Below are 23330 nucleotides of genomic sequence, written 5' to 3' on the forward strand. Positions count from 1 at the left end.
ACGTCTTCAAGCAACTTAAAGAAGTCCAGATGCTTTTCTTTCCAAGCTCTTTAGACTACGATGACGTGGATGACTGAGAACCTTCACAGACATTCCCCTGAGATCGTGATGACAGCATCTCACAGTTGCTGCAACTGCCATGATTTGAATTTTCTGTTTCACCACATCCCACAGGTGCTCTTTTAGACTGAGCTCTGGTGACTGTGGAGACCATTTGAGTGCAGCGAACTCACTGTCATGTTCAAGGAGCCAGTTTAAGATTATTTGAGCCGCCCATCCCTTTACATATGGGGTTTAGGCGATACTCAGTACTAAGTTGCACAGCGTTGGTACAAAGTTGACAAAAACAATATCCCTTACATCATTACAGCAACACCACCAGCAGCCTGAACTGTTGACACAAGACAGGATGGATTGCCGAGAACTGCTGCTCTCTGGATATTTTGTTTTTCAGATCACTCTGGGTAATCTCTAGAGATGTTTGTGTGGGAAAATCCCAGTGGATCAGGAGTTCCTGAAATACCCCTTAAGCACCCACAGTGACACAGGTGTCACCGCCCCTTTACACATTGAGGACAGTTTCTGTTAATGTTTCAAAATTGACTCTCCCATAGTTTTTATGACGGTAAAAAATGGGTCTGGGCTCTTAAGGGATACTCAGACTACTACTACTAGTCTGTCACCATGCCTAAATGCATAGAGTTACTACCATGTGATCTGCGTTGCTAAAAAGATTTAAACAGCAGCTCTGGGGTTGCTATTCATTCCTCCTTATTGAAAAATTAAATTAAAGCTCTGTTTACAGTGGTAGCTGCAGCACTAAATGCATGAACCTCTCATAGGCATTCAGTGTGAAACTAATTCAAAATGCACAAAAGTGTGTAAGTAGGTAGGTAGGTTAATAAACACGTTCATAGCAGCAGTTAAATGTCAATCATCTGCTGTAAGATGGTTATGGGCTCTAGTTTAGATGTCACAGAATAAGCGATACTTATAAACATGTTGAGAAATGCCAATGACCTCTGAGTACAAAGAAGGAAATTAAAAGGAAATGTTTAACAATGCAGAAAACCTCTTTGTCATCCCTGTTGTGGGCGTATTCGCATATAGTGGCAGACATGAATTACCTACCGAAATTCTACCTTGGAGCACACATAAATTCATGATAAATGCAATTATATGTTAAACTGTGGATGTATATTCATATGAACACCAAAGTATGGCCTTGGCAGCTTCCTGTGACACAACAAAACAAATCACAAAACTCATGTTAATGGGTGTTTGATGAACACTGAGCAAACTACACAGACAAAATGCTAATAATGAAACCACAATTAAACTGCCATCACTTTATAGCTTTTTATTTTTTCTTTGGAATCCCTTAAAGATGCACAGAATGGCGTTTCAGAGATTACAATGCTGAGGGACCCTGTGTCAAAAAAGAGGTTACTGAACCCAGTGAAATTAAATGTACTTTGATTTCAATGCTGTGAGTATCTGGCCACATACACATCATCATCATGTGTCTTGTTTTAACACAACCCTGACAGTAAAACAGGAAATCTTGTCTTCAGAAAGCACACTAACCCTGATAATTAAATAGGATCAGTGCAGTTCGGAGGACAGAGGGGACTGGAGCACAGTCGGTAATGCTGTGATTAACTCACAGGTTTTAATTCTACAAATGTACTAACGTTTCTAATGAAGTCACAGCAGTACTGACAGATGAGTCTGTTTGCAACATTAAAGGCTGCAGATTAATCAGTTCCTCCTCTCCATGTTGAGAAGCACCTGTTTCAGCTGCATTTTGCTTGTAGATTTGTGTGGATCAGTGAAGTGTAGTGGGTATGCAAAACACACACTGCTTTTCATTCAAGTTAGATTTTTGAGAAGCCTCTGCATTATCTAAGAATGACAGTGTTTACAGTATTCATTGTTCCTTTTTTTTGCACTCTGGATTTACTTTGAAAGATATAGATTTTACAGCAGTCTGTGATTTAATCAGATGTAAGGCTGTTTCTGTTTAACAGTGTTTGCACATGTCTGGCAGGATGAGTGTTGTGGGTCCCGGATGCATTGCAAGATTATCAGGGTCCTGTGAAGAAAAATGACCTGTTACTGATTGATGGTTTCATAAAAGTGTTTCCTGTTAAGGCATGGATCTCTTTGTAAAAAAGTAGCAATAAAACACACTTGATGACTTATACCGCATAGGGTTAAGCAACAACTATAATATGATGTGATGCTTTGGTCTAAGACCATTATTCCAGATTCATAATTAACTTTGATGTCATGAAACTTCCAAACACTGAACATCACGTACTGGTCATTGTCTGTACAGGTCCAGTGAAAACCTCTGGATTGGAGGATTTGGATCAGGTCTACAATGGATCCTTGACTACATGACTCTCTGTCAAAGAAAAATAAAACAACACAAAAAATATTTGTAAAGAGCTTTGATTTTTTTAAGGATCAACACTGTATTTGGTTGCAGTGCTTTTGACCTCTCAGGCCCACTGTAACTTTCTGATAGGTTTCTATTTACAAGCTTTAAAGGATAACAATGTCACTAAGCAGTAAATCATACCAGTTATTTGCCAAACATAAAGACAACCTTTGGGCTGTCGGGCTCTGAAAAATAGTTATCCTTTCGTTTAACATCAACTGTGTTGCCGTTACACAACTGCATGACAAAATATTCTGGTCACTGAGGTCTAGTGCAGTCATAAATGATGTGTAAATGTGGGTTTCAAGCTTTATAACATGTCATCCTATCATCCAAGCAGTTAAGGTGCTAATTAATGGAATTTGGACAATGTGAACTCATCAGTAGTTACGTTTTTAAAACACAAGAATATCCTTTTATTATCCTCACATATGGGGTCCGTCTAGACTGGTCACCACCTTAATGTTGACATAATTCACCCTTTGTGGATCCAGGCTGTCCAGTTCAACACTTCCAAACATGCTGCATAAGAAAAAAGATCGATTTAATATGTACTCCAGAAACTGCACCAACCTACTGAATTATTCATTATTTCTTACCTTTTCCTATTGAAGGCATTAGCAATAGATCCATTCAGTAAGACAGTAATGTTGCCACACGCCATCTCTGCAAACTAACAAATGGATGAGGAAAATCACAGAAGAGCAATAAAGCACTGCCGGTTTTGGAAAGGTAGATGATAAATAACACAGCTGTTTGCAGAACAGAGATGGAGCCATTCCAGAGTTTGGATATTAAACTCACATTTTGTGAAGCTTGCCTCCACAGGGAATAGACCGGATGACTTCGACAGGCCGACCACTCCGGACAAGAGCTGAAATCAAAACCTGTGTCAAATTCACAAGTGTCATTACTTGAGACATGAGATATTCAAGAAAGACTTGTGCTGTGTTGACATGCAAGAAGACTAGTTATATAAGAAAAGTCCTAAAAGTTCTGTAAAACGTTTGGGAACACAGCTGCAGCTGTCTGAGTTATAATGCTTTTGCTGAATCCCGTTGCTACCAAACAATCTTTCTTAATTTGTCATCATTCAATCCACATAGCGATGTTTAAAGCAAGAGTTTGATACCACTCTTATGCTCCTGTGGAAATTATGAATCTACACCCAGCAGTTTGCTAGCTTTGTTTATCTAAAAGTGTAAAGTGAAACAGCTAAACTGGAATATGGGTGCCAGATACATTTCATAAAGGGGCTATGAAAGCAGTGAATACAAATTCACTGGAGAGGCTGAGACTGGGAATCAAACCTTGAAACTACCAACTTCAACACCTCACTGGCTGCTTTATTAGATACACCTGTTCAGCAGCTCATTAACGCAAATCTAATCAGCCAATCACATGCTGCCCATCTTGCTGCCAACAGCTACCATCTCAAACTGCCTTCTTGGACTCAACAATGAGTTCACTGTACTCAAATGGCCTCCACAGTCACCAGATTTCAGTCCAATAGCGCATCTTTGGGTTGTGGTGCAGAGGGAGATTTGCGTCATGACTATGCAGCCTACAAATATGCAGTAACTTTGTGATGCTATCATCATAGCACGGTCTTTGAACTGGCTGTTATTCATCCGCTTTTGAAAAAGCACAGCGCTGGCCCATCACCTCGCTCAGAATTTTAGATTGATAAATTTGCCTTTTATCTCCAGAACCAGCTTAGAGTGGCTGTAACTAAACATAATGTTTTAGATACATGTTAATTAACACATGCACTTTACTCATACAGCTCTAAGAAACAGCTCTTCCTAGAGTTTGAAGTAAAATGTAATTACATAACGACACAGTTGAAAATTCTGTTTCTGTACTGTTGGATCTTTTGCTGCCTTTGACACAGCTGATCATGGTCTCCTGATTGAGAGACTAAAAACTTGGGTGGGAATCTGCTTTTCAGTTTGTGTCATCTTCTGCCACTTTATCTTGTGGTGTACCCAAAGGTTAGGTCATCAGGCCCATCTTATTTGTCTTGTCTATGCTTTCACTTGGACACATTGTCAATACCTTTGAAGCCATCTCATACTACTTTTTTTATACAGATGATATCCAGTTGCAAATGTCATTCAAACGCCAGAATATAGCTGCCCTTTATGACTGCATTAATGTTATGAAGACGTGGATGGCAGCCAAGTATCTGTCTTTCTTATCTGTGCCCATGCAGATTCACTTTCAGTTCTTCTAACTGCCAGAAATGTTGCTTTTGATCAGGCAGTCAGCTTTGATAAGCATCTTGACCGTCACTGCCCATCTTAAACACAGCGCTGTAAAAACGTTTTTGCCAGGAAGGGTCCCGATTAGCATATTTGTCATACTTATGTTTCAGATAATAAATGAATAAGGTGGCACTTTGCACAACACTCTGCAAGAATTGCGAGAACTGCAATCAAGCATTTGTGATAAAGGAATTTTGGTCCACTCTTCTTTGCAGAATTGTTTAAATTCAGCACATTGGAGGATTTTCCAGTATGAAATGCTTGTATTTTTTTGTTTTGCTTGTTGGTTTTTGCTGGTGTGTTTGACTTATGCTGTTGCGTAACTCAAGTGTGGTTGAACTTCAAGGTGCCAACTGATGACCAGAAATCCTCCCTTAGGATTTTCTGATGGAGAAGATGGAGCCTCGCTCCATCACACCACCACCACCATACTTGACCGTTGGTATGATGATCTTTTTATAAATTGTGTTTTCCAAAATGTTCAATAATATATAGCGAGAAAAAATTCTAATATTAATATGTATATAAAATTCAAGTATTTTTTTTAATTTACTTGGACCAATTTAATGCAGAGGCACCAAACCTCGGAGAGGTCAAAGCCTTTTATGTCTCTGATCATTTTTCTCGTGAAAATAATTAAATTACACAATCAGAAATGATTTCTCTCTTGTTGAAACAAAACAAAATAAAAAATACAATACAACACAAAAAAACAAAACACAAACGTCTACCAGAATCCTCCTCTTGGCCACACCAGATGAGATCGTTGAACATGTAGCCAACCAGCGTGTCTTCCAGTGTCCAGAAGTGGCGAAAAACTGCAGCATAGCTGTGCATCAGTGTCCTGGTTTTACTCCAGAAGAGGAACTAAGAAAAAAAAAGGTAAATACAAAGCAGGTTAACAAAAAGACTATAATTTAAAGTAGCATAATTATATTATTATAAATAAAAAAATGTATATATAAGGCACCAAAATGCCAACACAGCTCACATTATCACAGGGCCAGATTTGTGGCATTGCGTTAAACATGTGAAAATAATCCTCGACGGTCACATTGCAAGAAGAATGACTGATAACGGCCTCCTCAAACTGCCTCCAGATCTCCTCACAGTCATACCTACACATAAAAAACAGAAAATGACTTTAAGCTTTTATTTCGAGATGTGTGGCTTTTAAAGGGACAGTTCACTTAAAGTCAAAGTCTTTTTTATCATTGGCCTGTCGTGCTATTTTTTTTCAGTTTACATGAATTCGGCATGAACTGCACAGCTTTAGAGATATTGGCTGTATATCTGTCACAGATCTTTGTTCAGTCTTCCTCCCCTCACCCCCAACCGGTCGTGGCAGATGGCCACCCCTCTATGAGCCTGGTTGAGCCAGAGGTTTCCTCCTGTTAAAAGGGAGTTTTTCCTTCCCACAGTTGCCAATGTAGGCTCGTCTGATTGTTGTGGTTTTCTCTGTTTTCTCTGTATTATTGTAGGGTCTTTACCTTACAATATAAGTCATGTCGAATTGTTGTAGTGATTTGGCAATATATAAATAAAGTTGAACTGAACTGAAATGTAGGACTTCTCTTGAATACAGTGGAACTAAATGGCACTTTCCTTGTAAACTTGGATGCATTAATATGGTAAACAACTGTATGATTAATCAATAATGAAAATAACAATCTTTGATGGATCTGTGCCATGATTTGGGAAAAAAAGGAGTCTTATTTGGATTCACCTGTACATTTTAAATGATTTGTTGGCATTCAACTCCTGCATCCCTTCCGAACAACTAAGTTTTATTACTTATGTGGGATTCTTTTTGAAATGAACAAAAGAAGGAAGGAAGGAGAGCCAGCAGTTACTGTGGCTGCTCCTTTATTCACAAGGGTTCATCAGGAAGCTCTGCATAGTTGATTCGGTGAAATTTTTACACAGATGTTCTTCCTGACACAACCACAGAGAGATTAGCGTTTCCTCCTGGGATTAAACAAGGATGTTTTGCTTGTTAGGCAACTGTGTAAACAGTTACGCTATGAAATTACACAATGAACAAAATGCAAACAAAAATTCAGTAACAGTGCTTTACACTGCTGAAGTGTAATCCATGTGCTTCAGCCTTTTAAATCTGCCGTGAATAGCCTCAATAGAGATTTGTTTTTGTATACTTTAAGTAAGCAGTGAAACATATTAGAAATTCCCATGAAATTTCTTTGCAAAGCACGTATATGGCCTTTGTCTCAGCTTCTTTCATCCTTTCTAGAAAAGTCAAACCTATAAAAAGAAAGGAACTCACTGAACATCATTTATTGAACCCCACATCAAAACTTCCCTTCATTTGTACTTGAGCGCTAGCCTCATAATGTGCTGTCGGTGACAGCCCAAACTCGTTTGCTCTGGCCTTTAGGAGCAAATCAGATCTTTCAAGCTCTGAGGCTTGACTCAAATCACAGAGAAGTTGTGAATTTATGACAAATTTGCAAACTGATTCCCAATCAAGACTGGAAATTTTATGACATGACAACAGATGAGTCCACATTTACCTTAAGCTGGGGTTAACTAGTGTGGTGTAAGTGTAACACCTCCCAACCACAATGTGTTTAATATTGGGGGTTGTCCCGAGCTGTGCTCTGAGTTGACTCGGACAGAAGTGAAGCATAATAAAACCTTTGAAATGGAGAAAGAGATAAAAGAAAAGAGGGTGTAATCTATCAAATTTCGGAGCAGCACATTTAAAGGAAGACAGAAAAAAAATGTGGAAATATCAGAAAGAATTGCTTACAAATTGTGATGCTGGTTATTGCAAAGGACACAGATGTTTTTGTGACAGTGACAACTTGCTGTGCTTCACTGCTCTTCAGAAGAGATTCGTGTTTATACATTTTTATTTTCCACCTATAGAGTCAAAATAAATAAATAAATAAATAACTTATATCACCTTTGATGCAAATCAACCTCACATAAATAGTTCTATGGTAAATTATATTGTGTCATTCACAAAACAGCTTCCTCCTGTCAAATCTTAGACAACAGTTATATCAGTGGATCAAACTGAGCAGCACACTGACAAAAGTAAGTCAAGCACTGACTCACCCTAGATTAAATTTCTAAGAAACAAGATAGCTCATGTTAAGGCAACTCTAAATCTATATATTTAAATATCACACACAGTAAGATCATCACCTACAGGCTGTAGCGACAATCTTAAAACCTTGTGTGAATAAAAATGAAAAAGTGTAGACATGCTCACTTACTTCTTTCATTGCATAAAGTCAAACTGCAACAAATGGCTCCATGGCTGTGATGCTGTCGGTTGGCTCCGGTCGGATTTTTGCCTAACTGGAGTCAGAATGTATCATCTTTCCACAACATGCTCAAAAGCCTGGTCTTAATGGCCCCATCCCATCTACAATTGAGAACCTTAAAAAAAAAAAATAGAGATGTGCATGTGTTTTTTGTCCCTCCAGGCTCCTCTTGTGAAGAGTAGATCCACATGAGTCTTATTATGGTGGCGTTAGGAATCTTGATAAACAGAGAGTGCACTGTTCTCTGTGGCATGGCTCCCCTGAGCTAGAGGGCAAAATATGCTGCTGTTTATGTCATTGGACATATGTGAACTTAGTTGTAAGGGTGTAAATAAGCTTTTATCAAAATAAGCCTGACATAAAAAGTGAAAATAACTGTCAAATGGCCAGATGGGTGAAACTTTTCTGGCAAACAGATACAGAATAAGAAGCTTTATAAATTTTCGGAAACTTTGATCTCTCATGAGTGTGCAGTTAGTTGTCCATGGGGTGTAACATGATTTTATTTGGGTCAAGAGAAACAGGATGTCTGTGGTCTGTGAAATTATCCTCACAGTATTAGAAAATAACATCAGTTACAACATAAACGGTTGACGTGTCTCACTGGATAGTGCAACAGTTATGAAACATGGGAACATTGCAAATACTGAAAATCTACTGCAATGTAACAGTTTTGCAGTTTACTACTAAAAAAAAATAAATGAATAAATCATGCAGAACCTAAGGATAAAATAGTGTTTAATTCTGTTGCAGTGCTGCTACTTTTATGAATGTAAAAACATAACTTTATTGCCTGATTTTGTTGCTGATTCATGATACTTACAGTTTGAGTACTTTACAGTTTTTATTAGGCCTCTTGGTCTGACTGAAGAAGGAATGTAAAGTATGTGGTTAGTTCTCCATTTCTGGCAGTAACACCCACTTTACTCCAGACTGAAATATCTCAACAACTATTCCCCGACTTTACCTTTATGAGTCAGACATCTGTCACTTCACTTGCCAGCTACTTGGATGGACTGACATGAAATATGCTGCAGTGTCCAGGTTTTTTCATTTACTTACTTTGTGGGTTTTTTTGCTAATTGGAAAATTCCACCAGCTAGACATGAACATGACTGTCATCATGAGCCCAAACTAGCTCAAGTTACTGTTGTACCCATTTAAGTTTGGAACCATTGTTCCAGTTTATATGAGGAACTGATACATTTCACTTCTGTTCCCATACTGTTAGCCAAAGTGACATAGTATAATTAATATTAAAACCATAAATACATGGTGTAAAAGTCTTGAGCCATCACCCGTTTCTTTATATTTTTCTTCCAGGAACCCAAGCTTTAATATATTTTTTTCTAAAGTGTAGCCATAGTTCTACAGAATTTCTGAAGGTTCTTAAGTTTTTCTTTGGACATTGGTTGCTTTTTAATTTTCAGCCCAGTCCTTTTAAAGTTTTTGTTAAGCCAATTAACACTGAACCATGAGTGATTCAAGCATGAAAAAGGTACCTAACGTGAAAGATGAAAATGTTTTGTGCCTGCAAACATCCCATTTAAAATGTATCTTTAGGCACTTTGTTATGTGCAGCTTTTTTTTTTAGTTGGATATACAAATAAACGCTATAGTGGAGGCATAAAATAGTATTTTTGCATCAGTATTGTGAGCCCCAAAGAGCTACTAGCAGAAACCTTGGCTCATCTTCGCATGGTTTTCTCAGTGTGTCCTTAAAAAATTGAGGAAAGTGAACAAGTGGAAGACAAAAGAAGAGATTTCAGGCCTAAAAACCATCTACAGCAGATAAACACTATCTGTAAGTCGTACTCTTAAGAAATAAGAAAAAACCCAGCAAAGACCTAACGCATGACTCGAGAGATGCATCTGGCCTTTCAGCTGAAGACTCATCAGAAATGGTCCCAGTGACACCATGACAATGGTCCCAAACACACTGCCAGTGCAGTAAAAGCGTATCTGGGTAGAAGTGATGAATTGGCCTCCCCAGAGTCCCAGTGTCAACATTACTGAATCATGGAAAAGAACAAAAGAAACTGCAGAACTATTCCTGAAGACTATTTAAAGAAATTACAAAATAGCTTGCCTAAAATAGAAAGGCTGTTTTGAAGAATAAAGGTGGTCAAATCAAAAATTGACTTTCAGCTTGTTACAACTCTGTTTCACTGATTTTTTTAAATGACCTGTTTGCTGTCAATATTGTCAAATAAATGAACAGTCTTAATGGCAATCTTCTTGTCTTGTACACCAAACGATGTGAGAACTTCCAACAGTGACACACACTGATTCTGTTTAATGTTAATATATGCAGCATCCACAGAAAATATGTAGGGAGCTGGAAAGTATAATGCATCCCTAACGGTTGCCAGACATTCACATTAACTGCTTAAAGAAAATGAGGATTTTCAATTTCTGAGGAAAGAGTCACTTAAGGTTAAATCTTTAAGACAGTATGAATGAGGTTGTGCCCTCGTGCCTCTCGAGCTAATTGCACTGTTAGCACTCTGCACGTGACTGCTTGAGCTTAATGATCCAAAGAAAGAAAAATGCTGAGAAAATGATGCTAAACAAGGCCTAAACCTAATCCAGATGTTAAAGTAAGAGCTGTGAGCTGTGAAAGCCACAGATAAAGAGCAAGCACTAATTCCATTCCTACATCAAATGTACCAATATTTCTTGAAGCTTGCTAAAATAAAAGCAGACCAAAATAAATATTATTAAATACAGACTACTTCCTTCTGTGCTGCATTTAAAACAGAATACAAAGCAGAATAATCTGAAATCTCTTACATAGATATAGAAAGTTGAGTAAATTACCATATTTTATGCCATGTTTTGGAAGAATTAACATTTTAAAACTGCTCTCTCATCAACTTGATGTGGGTTGTAGATTCTGTAACAACTCACAGAAATATGTCGGTAACAGTTATTTGCATGCAGACAGTCAGTCTAGTGATAGCTCAAGAGACCACAATTTGTATTCTCACTGCATTCCACTCCCCCCAAGGAGGACGGTATTATTTGGCAATTTCTTGCCCTCTTGAAGTAAGAGGCTCCTATCTGAGAATGTGAGTTAGTGTATGGAAATTAGCTGTGGGCTAGAGAGGAACCAGTGCTATAAGGAGACATTATCAGCTGAGTAATTTACTGGCTGACAGGGTGCAAGGGTTGAAGTGTTAACCTGTGTCGAGATGAAGTGTCACCAAGCATGACGCTGAAGTCTAATTTGATCTGTGTTTGCTGCCCTCTTCAGCAGCGGACCTACGGGAAGTCCTATTAAGTATGCTCTTCTTCTTCTCTCTTTTTCTGTTTATGTGTAAAACTGAGACTCAAGACACACACTCTGGACTTCCGAAAGTGCTTTAACAGGGCGGCTACTGCAAGCATAGTTACAAAACCTTGTGAGATGCAGATAAGCAGGCATTTCCTTGTATGTATGAGGCTGCCAATTGTTTTGGATAAGTAAAGCTGTTTCTCAAGTTTGAATGAGAGGAATTGCATGCAGATGTTCACCTTAAGCTTTTCAGGCCAGACTAAACAGAATCTGATGTGGACCATTAAATGTAATTCACAATTAGAATTTGCATGCAGCTGAAAAACAAAAAAACAACAACAAACAATTGAAAAAAAAAACCCTTAATGTTTGAGGAGTTTACCCTTCCTCATGAGAGAAAGTGCTCTAGGGGGGTGGTGCGTCATTTAGAGTGTTGCTGCTGCCACCTTCTGGTCTAAAAGGGCACTAAATATTTATTGGCTATGATCGATACTAAGAGTGTAACACCACGTCAGACTTTCAGAATAGTAGTATAGTAAAATTTTCTGTTTTAATGTATTTCGCAGATATTTCCAAAGATCTAGGTCCAGCACCTGACCAAATGGTGTTCAGACAACCTGGTCCCAAACACCAGCAAGACTAAGGAGGTCATTACAGACACATGTTGTGTCCGGAACGAGACAACATGCTCCTGTCTGTCCTCAGACACAGGCAGGAGGTGGAACAGGTGAACAACACTAAGTTCCTGAACAGTCACATCACAGCTGACCTGACCTGACCTAGCCTTACATTAATATTGCTTATACTGTTTCCCTATTATGTGATATTATTTATTGTATGTTTGTGTGTTGTAAATGCTGTCTCATTTAAGTTGAGAAGTAGTAGTAGTAGTAGTAGTAGTGCAAAGAATTTTGCTATGTGACTCCCTAATGACAATAAAGCATTCTGAATTGGTTTACCTCCATTAAAAATACATAAATAGAAAATGAAGCTGGGTGTAAGAAATATGATCTCACATCAATTTGGAGTGAAATGACACTATTTCAACTGATTTTTCGCTGTCATTTTGCATAGTGAGTTTTATTTCGCGTGAAAGCAAAAGCATCTTGAACTGTGTTCTTCGGATTTAAGTATTCGTTATGCCTTGTTTGCAGTGCTTCACTGCCTTTATATTTTTTAAGCCGGCGAGGTCTGTCTGGGGAATTGTACTTATTTACAGTTAATATTTATTTTACATTTTTGTCAGTTTGATAAGTTTTCCTTGTCTTCTGAATCTAAAATCCCAAATTTCAGCCATTATTGCTGCCTCTTCTGTTCAAGTTAGAAAGTTGGGTACTCGCAAAGACATTTTCCTTTCTCCAGGAGACCCACTGTTTCCTGTAACAACGCGACTGAAGAAAACACATGACAACCTTCTAGCCAATGACAGCGAAGATTGTTAAATCAAACGGCACAGATTGACCAATTAGGCTGAGAGTTCGGCTTAGCCCCACCTTTCAGTGGCGAAATGTCATTGCTTAGAAGTCATTCATCTCTAGAAGTCCGTTAAATTAGCTCCCGGACCTGGTATGCTACTATATCTTTTTTAAAAACACAAATCAATGTAATGATATTGCGTTGTAGAAAAGCCGTTAAGCGTATGTTTGTCATTAGGTATCATCAGTGTTACCTCCAGTGTACATATCCCTTTTTCTCCCTTTAAAAGCTAGCATAGAGGGCTAATTTATGCTATTTGACAGATTTCATTGCTTCTTCAATTTAACGCAGCTAGCTTTCCAGCAGCTTACTCACGTCATATGTCGGTAATTGCAACGTACCGTCATATGCCGGTATATAATTGCACCTTGCTATTGTAAATGACGAAAGTTGTGCTTCTTCCTACAGCTTTCTTCCGTCCGTATTTCCGTTCTGAATATCGCCTCATCTCCCCTTTATCAGCATGAGTGATCCGTGGCAGGAGTGCATGGATTACTGCATAGAGGTCACTAAACGGGCCGGAAAGGTAAGAGGGCCACGTTACCATTGCAGGACTATTTTTTTTCTTCCACCCATGAAAATGTATTAAAAATATTTTAAAAATAATCCATGCACACATTACTAAAACACACGTTTGACGTTTGTTGAGTCATACATTTCCTGGGACAACATGTAAACCTAGTTGTCAAAAATATTTGAAATGCAATAAAACTCTTGGAACCCCCCAAGATGGGATTTTTATTTAGTTTCTTGTCCCAACTTATTGATTACCAAACTTCTACGCAAAAATATTAAATTTAATATAAGTTACAAATTCAATTTATTTTGTTTTGATTGTGTTGACACGTTTCTTATTTTTCAAAAACACATTTTTAAGAACAGTGATTAAATTGTACTGCAGTTTGAGTCCCATTAGGTATGTGCAACCTTGTTACTGAACCCTATTCAGCCTGTAAAAGTACGAGACTAACAGTATAGTGGCATAACAAAGAGGAAGTGACATGATTGAGTTGTGTGCTAACATAACCCTTTGAATATTTTGTATTTTTCCAATCTTTTCTGACTGGATTGAGTGCGTCACTCTCACCAATGCAACCCTGTTACCCATATTACCAAAACACAACAAATTCATTTCAAAGTTCACTCCCTTTATTTATATAACTCCATTTATCCCTGACTTTTGCAGTGCAGTACATTTCACAGCTTGAATCTTTTTCTGAGAAAACTCTGATTTGCCACCATGTTGCCATACATGTGAAACAAACATTAGAAAGTTAAAAAAAAAACAAAAAAACTTCAAAGATTATTAAATATAATTTCTTTGGTCCTGAACCATTTTAATCATGCAACTAAAATATCTCATGATATGTTCCTTTGATGCCTACGGTTGACATATCAATTTTGGATATTTATTAGTTGTTTTTCTTAAATACATAGTGCACCCTTTATTTAATAATATCATTATTTTACGGTTTTTGAAGCCTAAATTTCCGTCCAATTGTAGAATGATTCAGGAGGTACGACTGAAGCTACACTTACTTGATTATGGTTGACAACAGTGTGTATGGAAATGCACTTTGAGTGCAAATAATAACCTCAGTAACATGTCTTTCTTTTTAAAGTGAGATATGCCATTAAGGAGAAACTAGCACATAATCCAAAACAAACAACAAAAAAGCCAAATTACATGTTACACCCATGACTGTGCAGACAGATATGTAATAAATCACTTCCCACACACTTTTTTGGCTTGGCAGTTCAGAAGGTGTATACAGTGTCCACAGTTTTCAAGTGATCAGTGTCACCAATTCAATATCTGGCCAAATGTGAACTGTGGTCCCAATCGCCCCTGATGCTCCTGAGTGATGCCCTTGAATATGTTTTTGCAGTAAAGTTATCATTTCTCATCCAAAGTGTTATCATTTTATCCTCCTTGGCATTTGTGTGAAATTGTATCATTATTTGTAAATTGTCGAGTTATGCCTAAAAATCGGTTTGAAGAGGTCACGCTGACCTTGACTTTTGACCACTAGATTCTTATCTGTTCATTCTCGACTCTGTTTATGCCAAAATTGAAGAAACTATTCCTGAGAAATGGCTCTTCATGCCTCTGGCCACAGCTGTCCCTAGAAGAGGCATGGAAGAACTTATAACAGTATCATATAAAAATGTACCACAATAACTTTTGACCTCAGATGCATAATGTGCAGAGGTCAGCTGTGTGTATCGGTGATATAGTTTGGATCATAAATTATTCAGTGCTGGATTTGAAAAAAAAAAAAAAAAAGTTGAATGCAAAGTATTGATGAGTCCAAATAAAATTGTTAGGTACTTGTTAAAAATGCAAATAAAATACCGAGGTAAATGTTTGTTTAAATCAAGCAAAGGTTGAAGAAGCAACCGTGTGGGCGCTTTCATCAAAATCAATTTTACTGCTGCTTACGTATCTCGACATTTGAGCGTAATGTGTGTGTGGGTTGTTTTTATTTATTTTTTTTTTTTAGTGTTATTCCAATGTATACAGAGGCTTCCATCTGTGAAGAGTCACATTATCCAGACACTAGAAACAATAATTACAGCTCATAAATATATTTGGACTTTGTAGCCTAGACACCTTGTCATCTGTGGCACCAACATATGTTAACACCAACACGTGAAGCTAATTAAAGCAGCAGATGTAGTCAGTCATCCAAGAAATCTTTTGTTTTTTTTTCCTCTCACTTTTGCGTTTCTGCCAGATGATCTGCGAGGCGCTCCAAAAGGACATCGCCGTCATGCACAAGAGCTCAGCGGTTGACCTGGTGACCGAGACGGACCAGAAAGTGGAACAGCTCATTATATCTTCCATCAGGGAAAAGTACCCAACACACAGGTACTCTACTTCATTAGAAAACATGGACATGAGAGAGGGTATGTGAGCGGATTGGTCTAAGAACATGGTGAGAAGTATGCATGATTTATTATGGTTTAACGATTTTCCATCTAGTAGGGGTGGGAGATATTACCTCAAAAGTATATTATGATGTTATAAGGAAATTTCCAATAATGATATTTGTGAGGAAAAAAATGCAGATTGCAGCTTTTGGCCAGCAGCATATATTAGTACAAAAGAACGAAGGGCATGTTTCATCCTTTTTCTCCAATAAGCTGCTGTCACTGATTACAGACTACCTTATGTGAGTCTAATGAAACAAGGTGCCAGCAGTAGCAGCAGCATTAATGGTGACACAGCATTATATCAAACACATCCTCAGTAGTGTTGTCCCTGGAAATTTTAAGTAAAAAGTATAAAATAACTGTTTACCATTTTAATTTAACAATAACAGAAGTGACCTAACCTTGTAACTCTTCAGGAGCTGCTTGATATTGTCACATTGTATTTTCTATGTGGGAGTTTGTATCTTGGGCCTTACAGATTTTTAACCAACTGCTTAAAGCCCTGCTTTGCTACCACGTAGCCACATCAATAATTTCCATCCGCCATTTACTTTTCCTGTCATATGGGGTTTAACTAGTGAGTGCTATAATAATGCTCTGTGAGGGCCTTTTTATTTGTGTGGGGATTTTTGCCTCTAGTGGTAAACACACTGATGTTCCCTGCTTTAGCAGGGACAATTACCGGGCATGTTTTTATGTTTTTTAAAGCCCTGTATTTTCTTTGAGGTTGTTGAAGTAGCTCCCCTTTTAGATACTAAGTTGTTATAGGAGGCTGACATGCTGCTCTTGCTCTCAGACATGGCTAGGCTTATCTTGTTGTTATCCATGCTGGGGAACGTATGGTGTTGCTATCCTTGATTAAGCAATATGACATTTTTTTTTAAATAAATAAAAACACAAACAAACAAATGTATGCCAGTATTATTGTGAATATGGCACAGCCCTACCATCCAATCTTAACTGGAATGCGACCTCTATTTTTACACTAGCAGTATTAAAACAGAGGTCACATTTGTTACATATAGTCCCTAATAACACTAGTCCCCTAATAACATGATACCTGCAAATATTAAGAAAAAAGATATTTATTGGTTGGTTTGTTTATTTTGCTTGCTCACTTTTCCAAGGGAAAGTGAAACACAAGAACTCAGGAAAAAATTCCAGGGTTCCGTATTGTTGCTACAGCCTTGTGTCCAGCGTGGTGGAAATCTAATATCACATATTCTGGTTGGAAAGAAAACAGAGCAAGTGTCAAGTGCAGCGTTATTACTTTACAGCTGAGGTACCTGATAGACGATGCATAGAATTATCATACGCTTATTTTCACTTCTCCTCTCTTTTTTTCACTTTGAAGCTTTATAGGCGAGGAGTCCGTAGCAGCAGGCGCCCCCAGCGCCCTCTCTGACAATCCCACTTGGATTATCGACCCTATCGATGGCACCACCAACTTTGTTCACAGGTAGCACGGTCTGCGATTAAATGTTGTAAAAATCTCTGCGTTACAGCTCTAGCTCTGTTTTTATCTTTGTTGCTCTTCAACTATTTTTATCTTTTAATTAGATTCTTTCTTGGATTGTCCTCTCTGTCAGGGATAATTAGACAACCCAGATGAAACTGAACCGATAATGGAAAATGATTCCTCTGAGCTTAAACCTAAAGGGAGTTCCATAATTGAATGCTTTATATTGTAACGTTCTCTTGTGCAGGTTCCCGTTTGTGTCTGTATCAATTGGTTTCACAGTGAAGAAAGAGGTACGCTTTATTGTATGCAAACCACTCGTGTGTTTAAACTGTGATGTTTTGATTATGTGAAACATTAACATGATTGCAGACCATTAACCCAGTTAATATCTAAAGATTAGCACATTTCTCCTTTTATAAAGCTGCTGTCTTTTAACCAGCCCCACATTAATCGGTGCTGTTTTCTGTGCTGCTGCTTGGTCTCAGATAGAGTTTGGGATTGTCTACAGCTGCATCGAAGATAAAATGTACACAGCACGTAAAGGAAAGGGAGCCTTTTGCAATGGAGTCCCAATCAAGGTGTCTGGACAAGAAGGTGAATATTGAGAAGTTGCAATTATAAAGAAATCCACCAGATGGAGCTAAAATCCTTTCCCTGTACCAGCAACAGACTGCATTTCTGTTTTTCTCAGAGAGCGCAAACCTGCAGCTGTTTGTTTAATGAGTGAATAATGATATTTTATTTATTAGTATACTTGTTTTTTATTTGTTTCCTTCCAAGATATTAGTAAATCCTTGGTGCTGACAGAAATGGGCTTCAAGAAGGACGCCGAGCAATTTCAAGCAATGATGGCCAACATCAGAAACATCCTCAGCATCCCTGTACATGGGTAAATATGCACTTCAATATGTACAAGCTGTACATCCAGTGTTAGTTTAATAGTACACCAGACACCCCCTGAACAGCTGCTTATTCAGAAATACAGAACAGCTGGTGTATTTGTTTACAGTAAAACCAAATCATTGTAATTAAGAAGTGCATGAAATTGCTACCACAATCTGATCTTATGCAGGTGTTCTCTCTCACAATAACAACAACAACAACAACAACAACAACAACAACAGCAGCAGGGCAAAGTGAGAGCTTACTGTGGCAGCTGTTTCTTATTCCATTACTGCCCTTAAAGGTGGTGAAACATCCTGAAAATGACAGCGGTGTTTGTTTTGATACTTCTTTTATGGATGGTTGTGGTCAGTGCTAACCTTGATGACCGATAAGTTTGTTTTCTGTGACTTTTTCACAATAAAAAGCCATCCAACAGAGAGAACTTCATATCATGCCTTGAAATCAAATGAAAAGGGGTTGAATGCCGCACGGAATGTCAGATTCTACCTCTAACATCAAATCTACTAGATAGAGGGGTAACTAGAATGTTACAAAACTGACTGGATTTTGCTGAAGTGCTGTCTCCTACCATTAAAAAAAACACATTGCTTATCCTACAAAAATGAAAAAAAAAAATCAAGAATTATAACTGCAAATGCACAAAAAAACATACTTAACTCTTAGCAGAGCATCTGGAAGTTGAAAGCAAACATCCCATTTCCATCCACAGAATCCGCTCCCCAGGCAGCGCAGCTGTCAACATGTGTCTGGTAGCGTGCGGATCGGCTGATGCTTACTACCACATGGGCATCCACTGCTGGGACATGGCTGGAGGGGCAGCAGTTGTCAGAGAAGCTGGAGGAGTCATCATGGACATTTCAGGTGAGTCACTGAGACAATGTGAGCTTCTCAAACAACACTGAACTTTCCAAAGGCTGCTGAGTCACTGGATGAAATGAAAAATGGAAGGATTGCTGTAGGAGTTTGCTGTACAGAACAAAGCAGCAAGAATGGGCTGCTGTTCTCCAAGTGCAAACACAACAGAAGTTATTGTTTATGAATAATTTATTGTCAATAGTTCTTGTTATTGGTTTTTATCCTTCTTGCTGCTTATAAATGCCCCATGAAACACAGCAAGAGATGAGGAAAGGTTTGCTCCTGGCTTTGCACTTGATACAGAGAATTTTGATCTTAAATTAGGACGTAACTGCTACCCTGACATTTAGTGTGTTAAGGAAGCTGTAGTTTCTCTAGTTTCACAACTGCAATGCTCCTAAGAGTAGGCGCAGTCTTGATTTATGAAGCTGTTTATTTAAAAAGTGCAGTGACAGTAAGCATGTAGTTGGTGGAGCAAGTTTCTAAGTTACTTACTGTTCAGAGTCCCATTTATTTATTTAGTTTTTGATTAGCTGAAGGTCTTTTCAAACGCGACCCTTTTACTGTAAAATCTGAAAATGAGTAAGGTGCTTGGATCTTGTATATACATCAATAACATCCTCACCATCTATTTTTATCTTGAGCTTATTAGTGTGTTATCTTTGTCACCAGCTTGCATCTTTGATTGGGTGGAGCAGTAAGTCAGATTACTGGCAAACATACAATATGTGTGTATTTGTGTTTAGACAGTAGTGTGTCATGAGTAATAATTGGGGAGGAAAAAAACGATTATTATTATTATTACCCGTGCCTGTGTGTGTGTATATACACACTCACTCACTGAAAATCTTGTTAGCTACACCAACAGAAGTGGCTCATTAACGTAAATGCCTAATCAGTCAATTACATGGCATAAAACCAGTGCATTTAGACATGTAGACATGATAAAGACAACTTGCTGAAGTTCATTCTGAGCATCAGAATGGGGAAGAAAGGTGATTTAAGTGACTTTGAATGTGGTTATTGGTGGCAGACAGGCTGATAAAGGATTTCAGAAATGGCTGATCTGCTGAGATTTTCATTCGCAACTATCTCTCGGGTTCCCAACTTGCCGCTGCGGGCGGTCTTTATCCTTCAAGTTCGGGTCCAGAGTCCTGGGAGCTTGAGGGTCCTGCACAGTATCTTTGCTGTTCCTAGGACTGCGCTCTTCTGGACAGAAATCTCAGATGTTATTCCTGGCATCTGATGGAGCCACTCGCCCAATTTGGGCATAACTGCCCCGAGTGCTCCGATTGCTACGGGTACCACTGTTGCTTCCATCCTCCTCATGTTCCTTCTTCCTGATGTTGCTATTACTTATAGCTTCTTCTAACACTACAGCCATCTTCCTCTGCTTATAAACCACTACTATGTCCGGTTGGTTAGCCATCACCAGTTTGTCTGTCTTTATCTGGAAGTCCCTCAGATGGTCATTCTCAACCACCCCGGGGAGCGTGTCCTATTTTGACCTCAGGACTTCCAGGCCATCCTCTGTAAAGATGTTCCTGTATACTATGCCGGCTTGATTGGTGTGGTAAACCCCAGGCTCTACTGTTCTTAGTGCTTAGCGCTTGATCCTGTACTGCTGTTATTAGTGCTTCTGTGCTGTCTTTCAATCCAGCTTTGTCCACCTATTGGTAGGATATCTCAATATCAGCCACTTCTTCTATTTGCTGGTGGTTTAACCCGTGCAAATAGATGGCTCCTCTTCTTCCTCCTCTTCTTTCTTGGGTTTCTGCTGCTTGAGGTATTCACCAAGCATGTGATCAGTTGTGGCCTGATGTGTTCCTGATGTATTCATGGATTTTTGTTGTCTCATCCTGGATAGTGGTTCTGACACTCAGTAGTCCTTGGCTTCCTGCCTTTCACTTAGTGTCCCGTTTCAGGGTGCTGAATTTTGGGGTGAAACCCTTGATGTATGTTAAGGAGCCTTCTTGTCTTGATGGCTGTGGCTTAATGCACCAGCTGCTCTTCGGGCTTGCAACACACCAGTTCAACACTGAACTGGAGCTTATCCCAAGGTTGTGGTATTAAGAGAGGTGGGGTTAGACAGCTTCTGTTCAGGGCCAACACAGAGAGACGGACCCCAATTCAAGCTCACAGTCACATCTGCGACTAATTTAGAATCTTCAGTTAACCTAACCTGTAAGTCTTTGGGCTGTGGGAGGACACCAGAGTACCTGGAGGGAATCTATGAATGAACAGGAAGATGACACAACCTTCACACAGACACCTTCATCCAGAAATGGATTCGAACCAGGTCCTTTTGGCTTCAAGGTGCCAATGCTAACCACCGCATCAGTGTACTGTAGTCTTCATATCTTTTTGTCCTCCAAAAACCTCCAATTTCCATTTTTATTTTCAATTTAGAAGTTCGTACAAGATAAGATAATGGCCTTTTTTAACATTCAGCTTCAATAACAGCACAGAAAAGCACCTTCAGGGCTATCAGCTGTTACTCCCACACACATTTTTAACATGCACTGCTTATGCATCGTCAGAAGCAAGTTGATAATTTAACCACGTATACTGTAACATTGAAAGAAAGAAGAGAATGCGATGTTAATTTTTACTTGTCTTTTTTTACCAGGTGGACCATTTGATTTGATGTCTCGCAGGCTGATTGTGGCCAGCAGCAGAATGATAGCAGAACGCATTGCAAAGGAGATAACAGAGTTTGACGTTGGCAGGGATGACACTGATGACTAGTTAACTGCTGCACTCCTCTCAGCTCATGTAAACACCCTCAACTGTTTTGTACATAGAAGGTCTCAAGCCTGTCTTTGCCTTAAAAACAACAACTGTAAACTTACCTCTGAAGAGCATCTGAGAGAGTTTAACTGTTCAGAGCTTACACTTTCAGCCCCTTTTCTGCTTTTTTGTGTTTTCACATTTCAGGACTTACCTGTTCAGATGCAGACTTTGTATTGTGTTTTAATTTAAACAGATGCGATGGAGTGTATGCCCTTGTTCATATTAGTTTTTATTGTGATGTTTTTAATCACTAAACAGTGTCTTAGTATTTATTTATTCGTGAGAAAGAAGATAAAGAAGTTTCATGGTTATTCTTCCTCAACACAGCACTATTAAAGCAAATTTAATGTTGAAGTATAAAGTACTTTACTTATACATGAGTAACTATTACATTTTAGAGTCATCACTGGTTTGCACAATGTGTAATGCGAGTATATGTGTGCCTACAACTGTACTGTATATCTGCTTTCTTTATCAAGCCAAAGGATAAAGGGTGCTTTTGGCTAAGGAGCAATCCAAGGATGTTTTTCAAAATGTTTGCTTGTTTTATGTGCTTTTGTAAGAATGCAATAAAGACAGCAAGTAAAAGCAAATAATATCTCTTACTCAAGACTCTTCTCATTTTTTTGTGGTGCACTGATAAAGTTATAGAACTGAAGCCCTGCAGACAGGCATCAGCATGCAAGCATGTCACAGCTGTAAACTGAGGAAGGACAATAAATGGCAACAGAACTAAAGAGAACAGAACTTGTATGAATATTTTCTCCTGGGGAAAAAAAAAAATGCTGACAGTGCAAATTATGCATGGCACTCTATGGAGGGTGGGCGGGATTCAGTGTCTTGACTTGCCTCTTTTGAAGTGTTTGAATAAACCACAAAAGTTAACATGACAAAATCTGTATAAAGACACCTCACATGTTGCGTTGCCTCAGTCAGACAGTCCTTTTAAAAAATGCTATTCCACTTTGTAAAAAACTTATATTGCCAATGTGTACCACAGTTGTTCTCTGTACGCATTGTTCGGCTCCTAAATACCTGAGCGGCATCTTAACAATGGCAAGAATCAGTGATTTGTTGCTTTGACCTCAAGAAAAGATAAATCTATAACTTCCTCTAAAATGCCTCTGAACAAGATCTGAGCGAGTGTTAAATACTAAGAGCTTCAATTTTAAACCATCGTTCTGTTTTTGTGAGTGTGGAAATATTGGCATTCAAAGATACACATTTTCCTTTCCGCTGTTACAAATTTAACAGATGTGATGAAGGACTACTGTCTGCATTTTTTATGGTGTTGTTTTTTGTTTTTGTATTTATGTGAATGATTAAGCTAGAAGAGAAGGCAGGAATTTGATAAATCACTGCAACTCAGCACTACTACAGAAACTTTGGAACAAGTGTTCAAGTTTTGACCAGTAGTGTGGTCTTTCTGTATAGACTGAATTAACATACATTTCTATGTAAATTTCCACCACACACCCATCCATTTTCCAACTGTTTATACATGTATATGTTTTTTTAAAATGTAAATTAATGTGTTTTTGCAAGTGTATGATAAAGAGAGCAAGTCTCCAGTGAGTAGCACTTCTCTGGGCAAGAATGCCTTGTTAATGCCAAAATC

General features: G+C 38.5%; 2 protein-coding genes across 2 annotated transcripts; one reads left to right on the forward strand and one right to left on the reverse strand.

Annotated features, from left to right (window-relative positions):
• Positions 1-1350: 1350 nt before the first annotated feature.
• Positions 1351-8098, reverse strand: LOC134634447 (ADP-ribosyl cyclase/cyclic ADP-ribose hydrolase 1). The gene is made up of 10 exons (XM_063483654.1): positions 7956-8098; positions 7484-7596; positions 7245-7368; positions 5705-5831; positions 5445-5580; positions 3251-3333; positions 3046-3119; positions 2876-2968; positions 2324-2410; positions 1351-2095 (listed from the first exon to the last, which is right to left on the reverse strand). The coding sequence occupies exons 2-10, from the start codon at positions 7581-7583 to the stop codon at positions 2002-2004; spliced, it is 918 nt and encodes a 305-aa protein (XP_063339724.1). The 5' UTR covers positions 7584-7596; positions 7956-8098; the 3' UTR covers positions 1351-2001.
• A 4667-nt stretch (positions 8099-12765) lies between these two features.
• On the forward strand, positions 12766-22300 carry LOC134634310 (inositol monophosphatase 1-like). Its single transcript, XM_063483446.1, has 9 exons — positions 12766-12849; positions 13168-13285; positions 15498-15631; positions 17051-17155; positions 17403-17448; positions 17644-17752; positions 17939-18047; positions 18774-18925; positions 21549-22300. The coding sequence occupies exons 2-9, from the start codon at positions 13223-13225 to the stop codon at positions 21665-21667; spliced, it is 837 nt and encodes a 278-aa protein (XP_063339516.1). The 5' UTR covers positions 12766-12849; positions 13168-13222; the 3' UTR covers positions 21668-22300.
• Positions 22301-23330: the final 1030 nt, after the last annotated feature.

The sequence above is a fragment of the Pelmatolapia mariae genome, linkage group LG9 (genome assembly GCF_036321145.2).
Source record: "Pelmatolapia mariae isolate MD_Pm_ZW linkage group LG9, Pm_UMD_F_2, whole genome shotgun sequence".
Taxonomy (NCBI): domain Eukaryota; kingdom Metazoa; phylum Chordata; class Actinopteri; order Cichliformes; family Cichlidae; genus Pelmatolapia; species Pelmatolapia mariae.

Bases quoted from the DNA above. Each gene is read 5' to 3' on its own strand.
- LOC134634447 (XM_063483654.1), bottom strand. From the start codon at position 7,583: ATGTATAAACACGAATCTCTTCTGAAGAGCAGTGAAGCACAGCAAGTT. The intron at 7,369-7,483 runs GTAAGCAATTCT...TCCATTTCAAAG, and splicing joins AATAACCAGCATCACAATTT to GTTTTATTATGCTTCACTTC. The intron at 5,832-7,244 runs GTAAATGTGGAC...TTTTATGTGTAG, and splicing joins CTAGTTAACCCCAGCTTAAG to GTATGACTGTGAGGAGATCT.
- LOC134634310 (XM_063483446.1), top strand. From the start codon at position 13,223: ATGAGTGATCCGTGGCAGGAGTGCATGGATTACTGCATAGAGGTCACT. The intron at 13,286-15,497 runs GTAAGAGGGCCA...CGTTTCTGCCAG, and splicing joins TCACTAAACGGGCCGGAAAG to ATGATCTGCGAGGCGCTCCA. The intron at 17,156-17,402 runs GTAGCACGGTCT...TCTCTTGTGCAG, and splicing joins ACCACCAACTTTGTTCACAG to GTTCCCGTTTGTGTCTGTAT.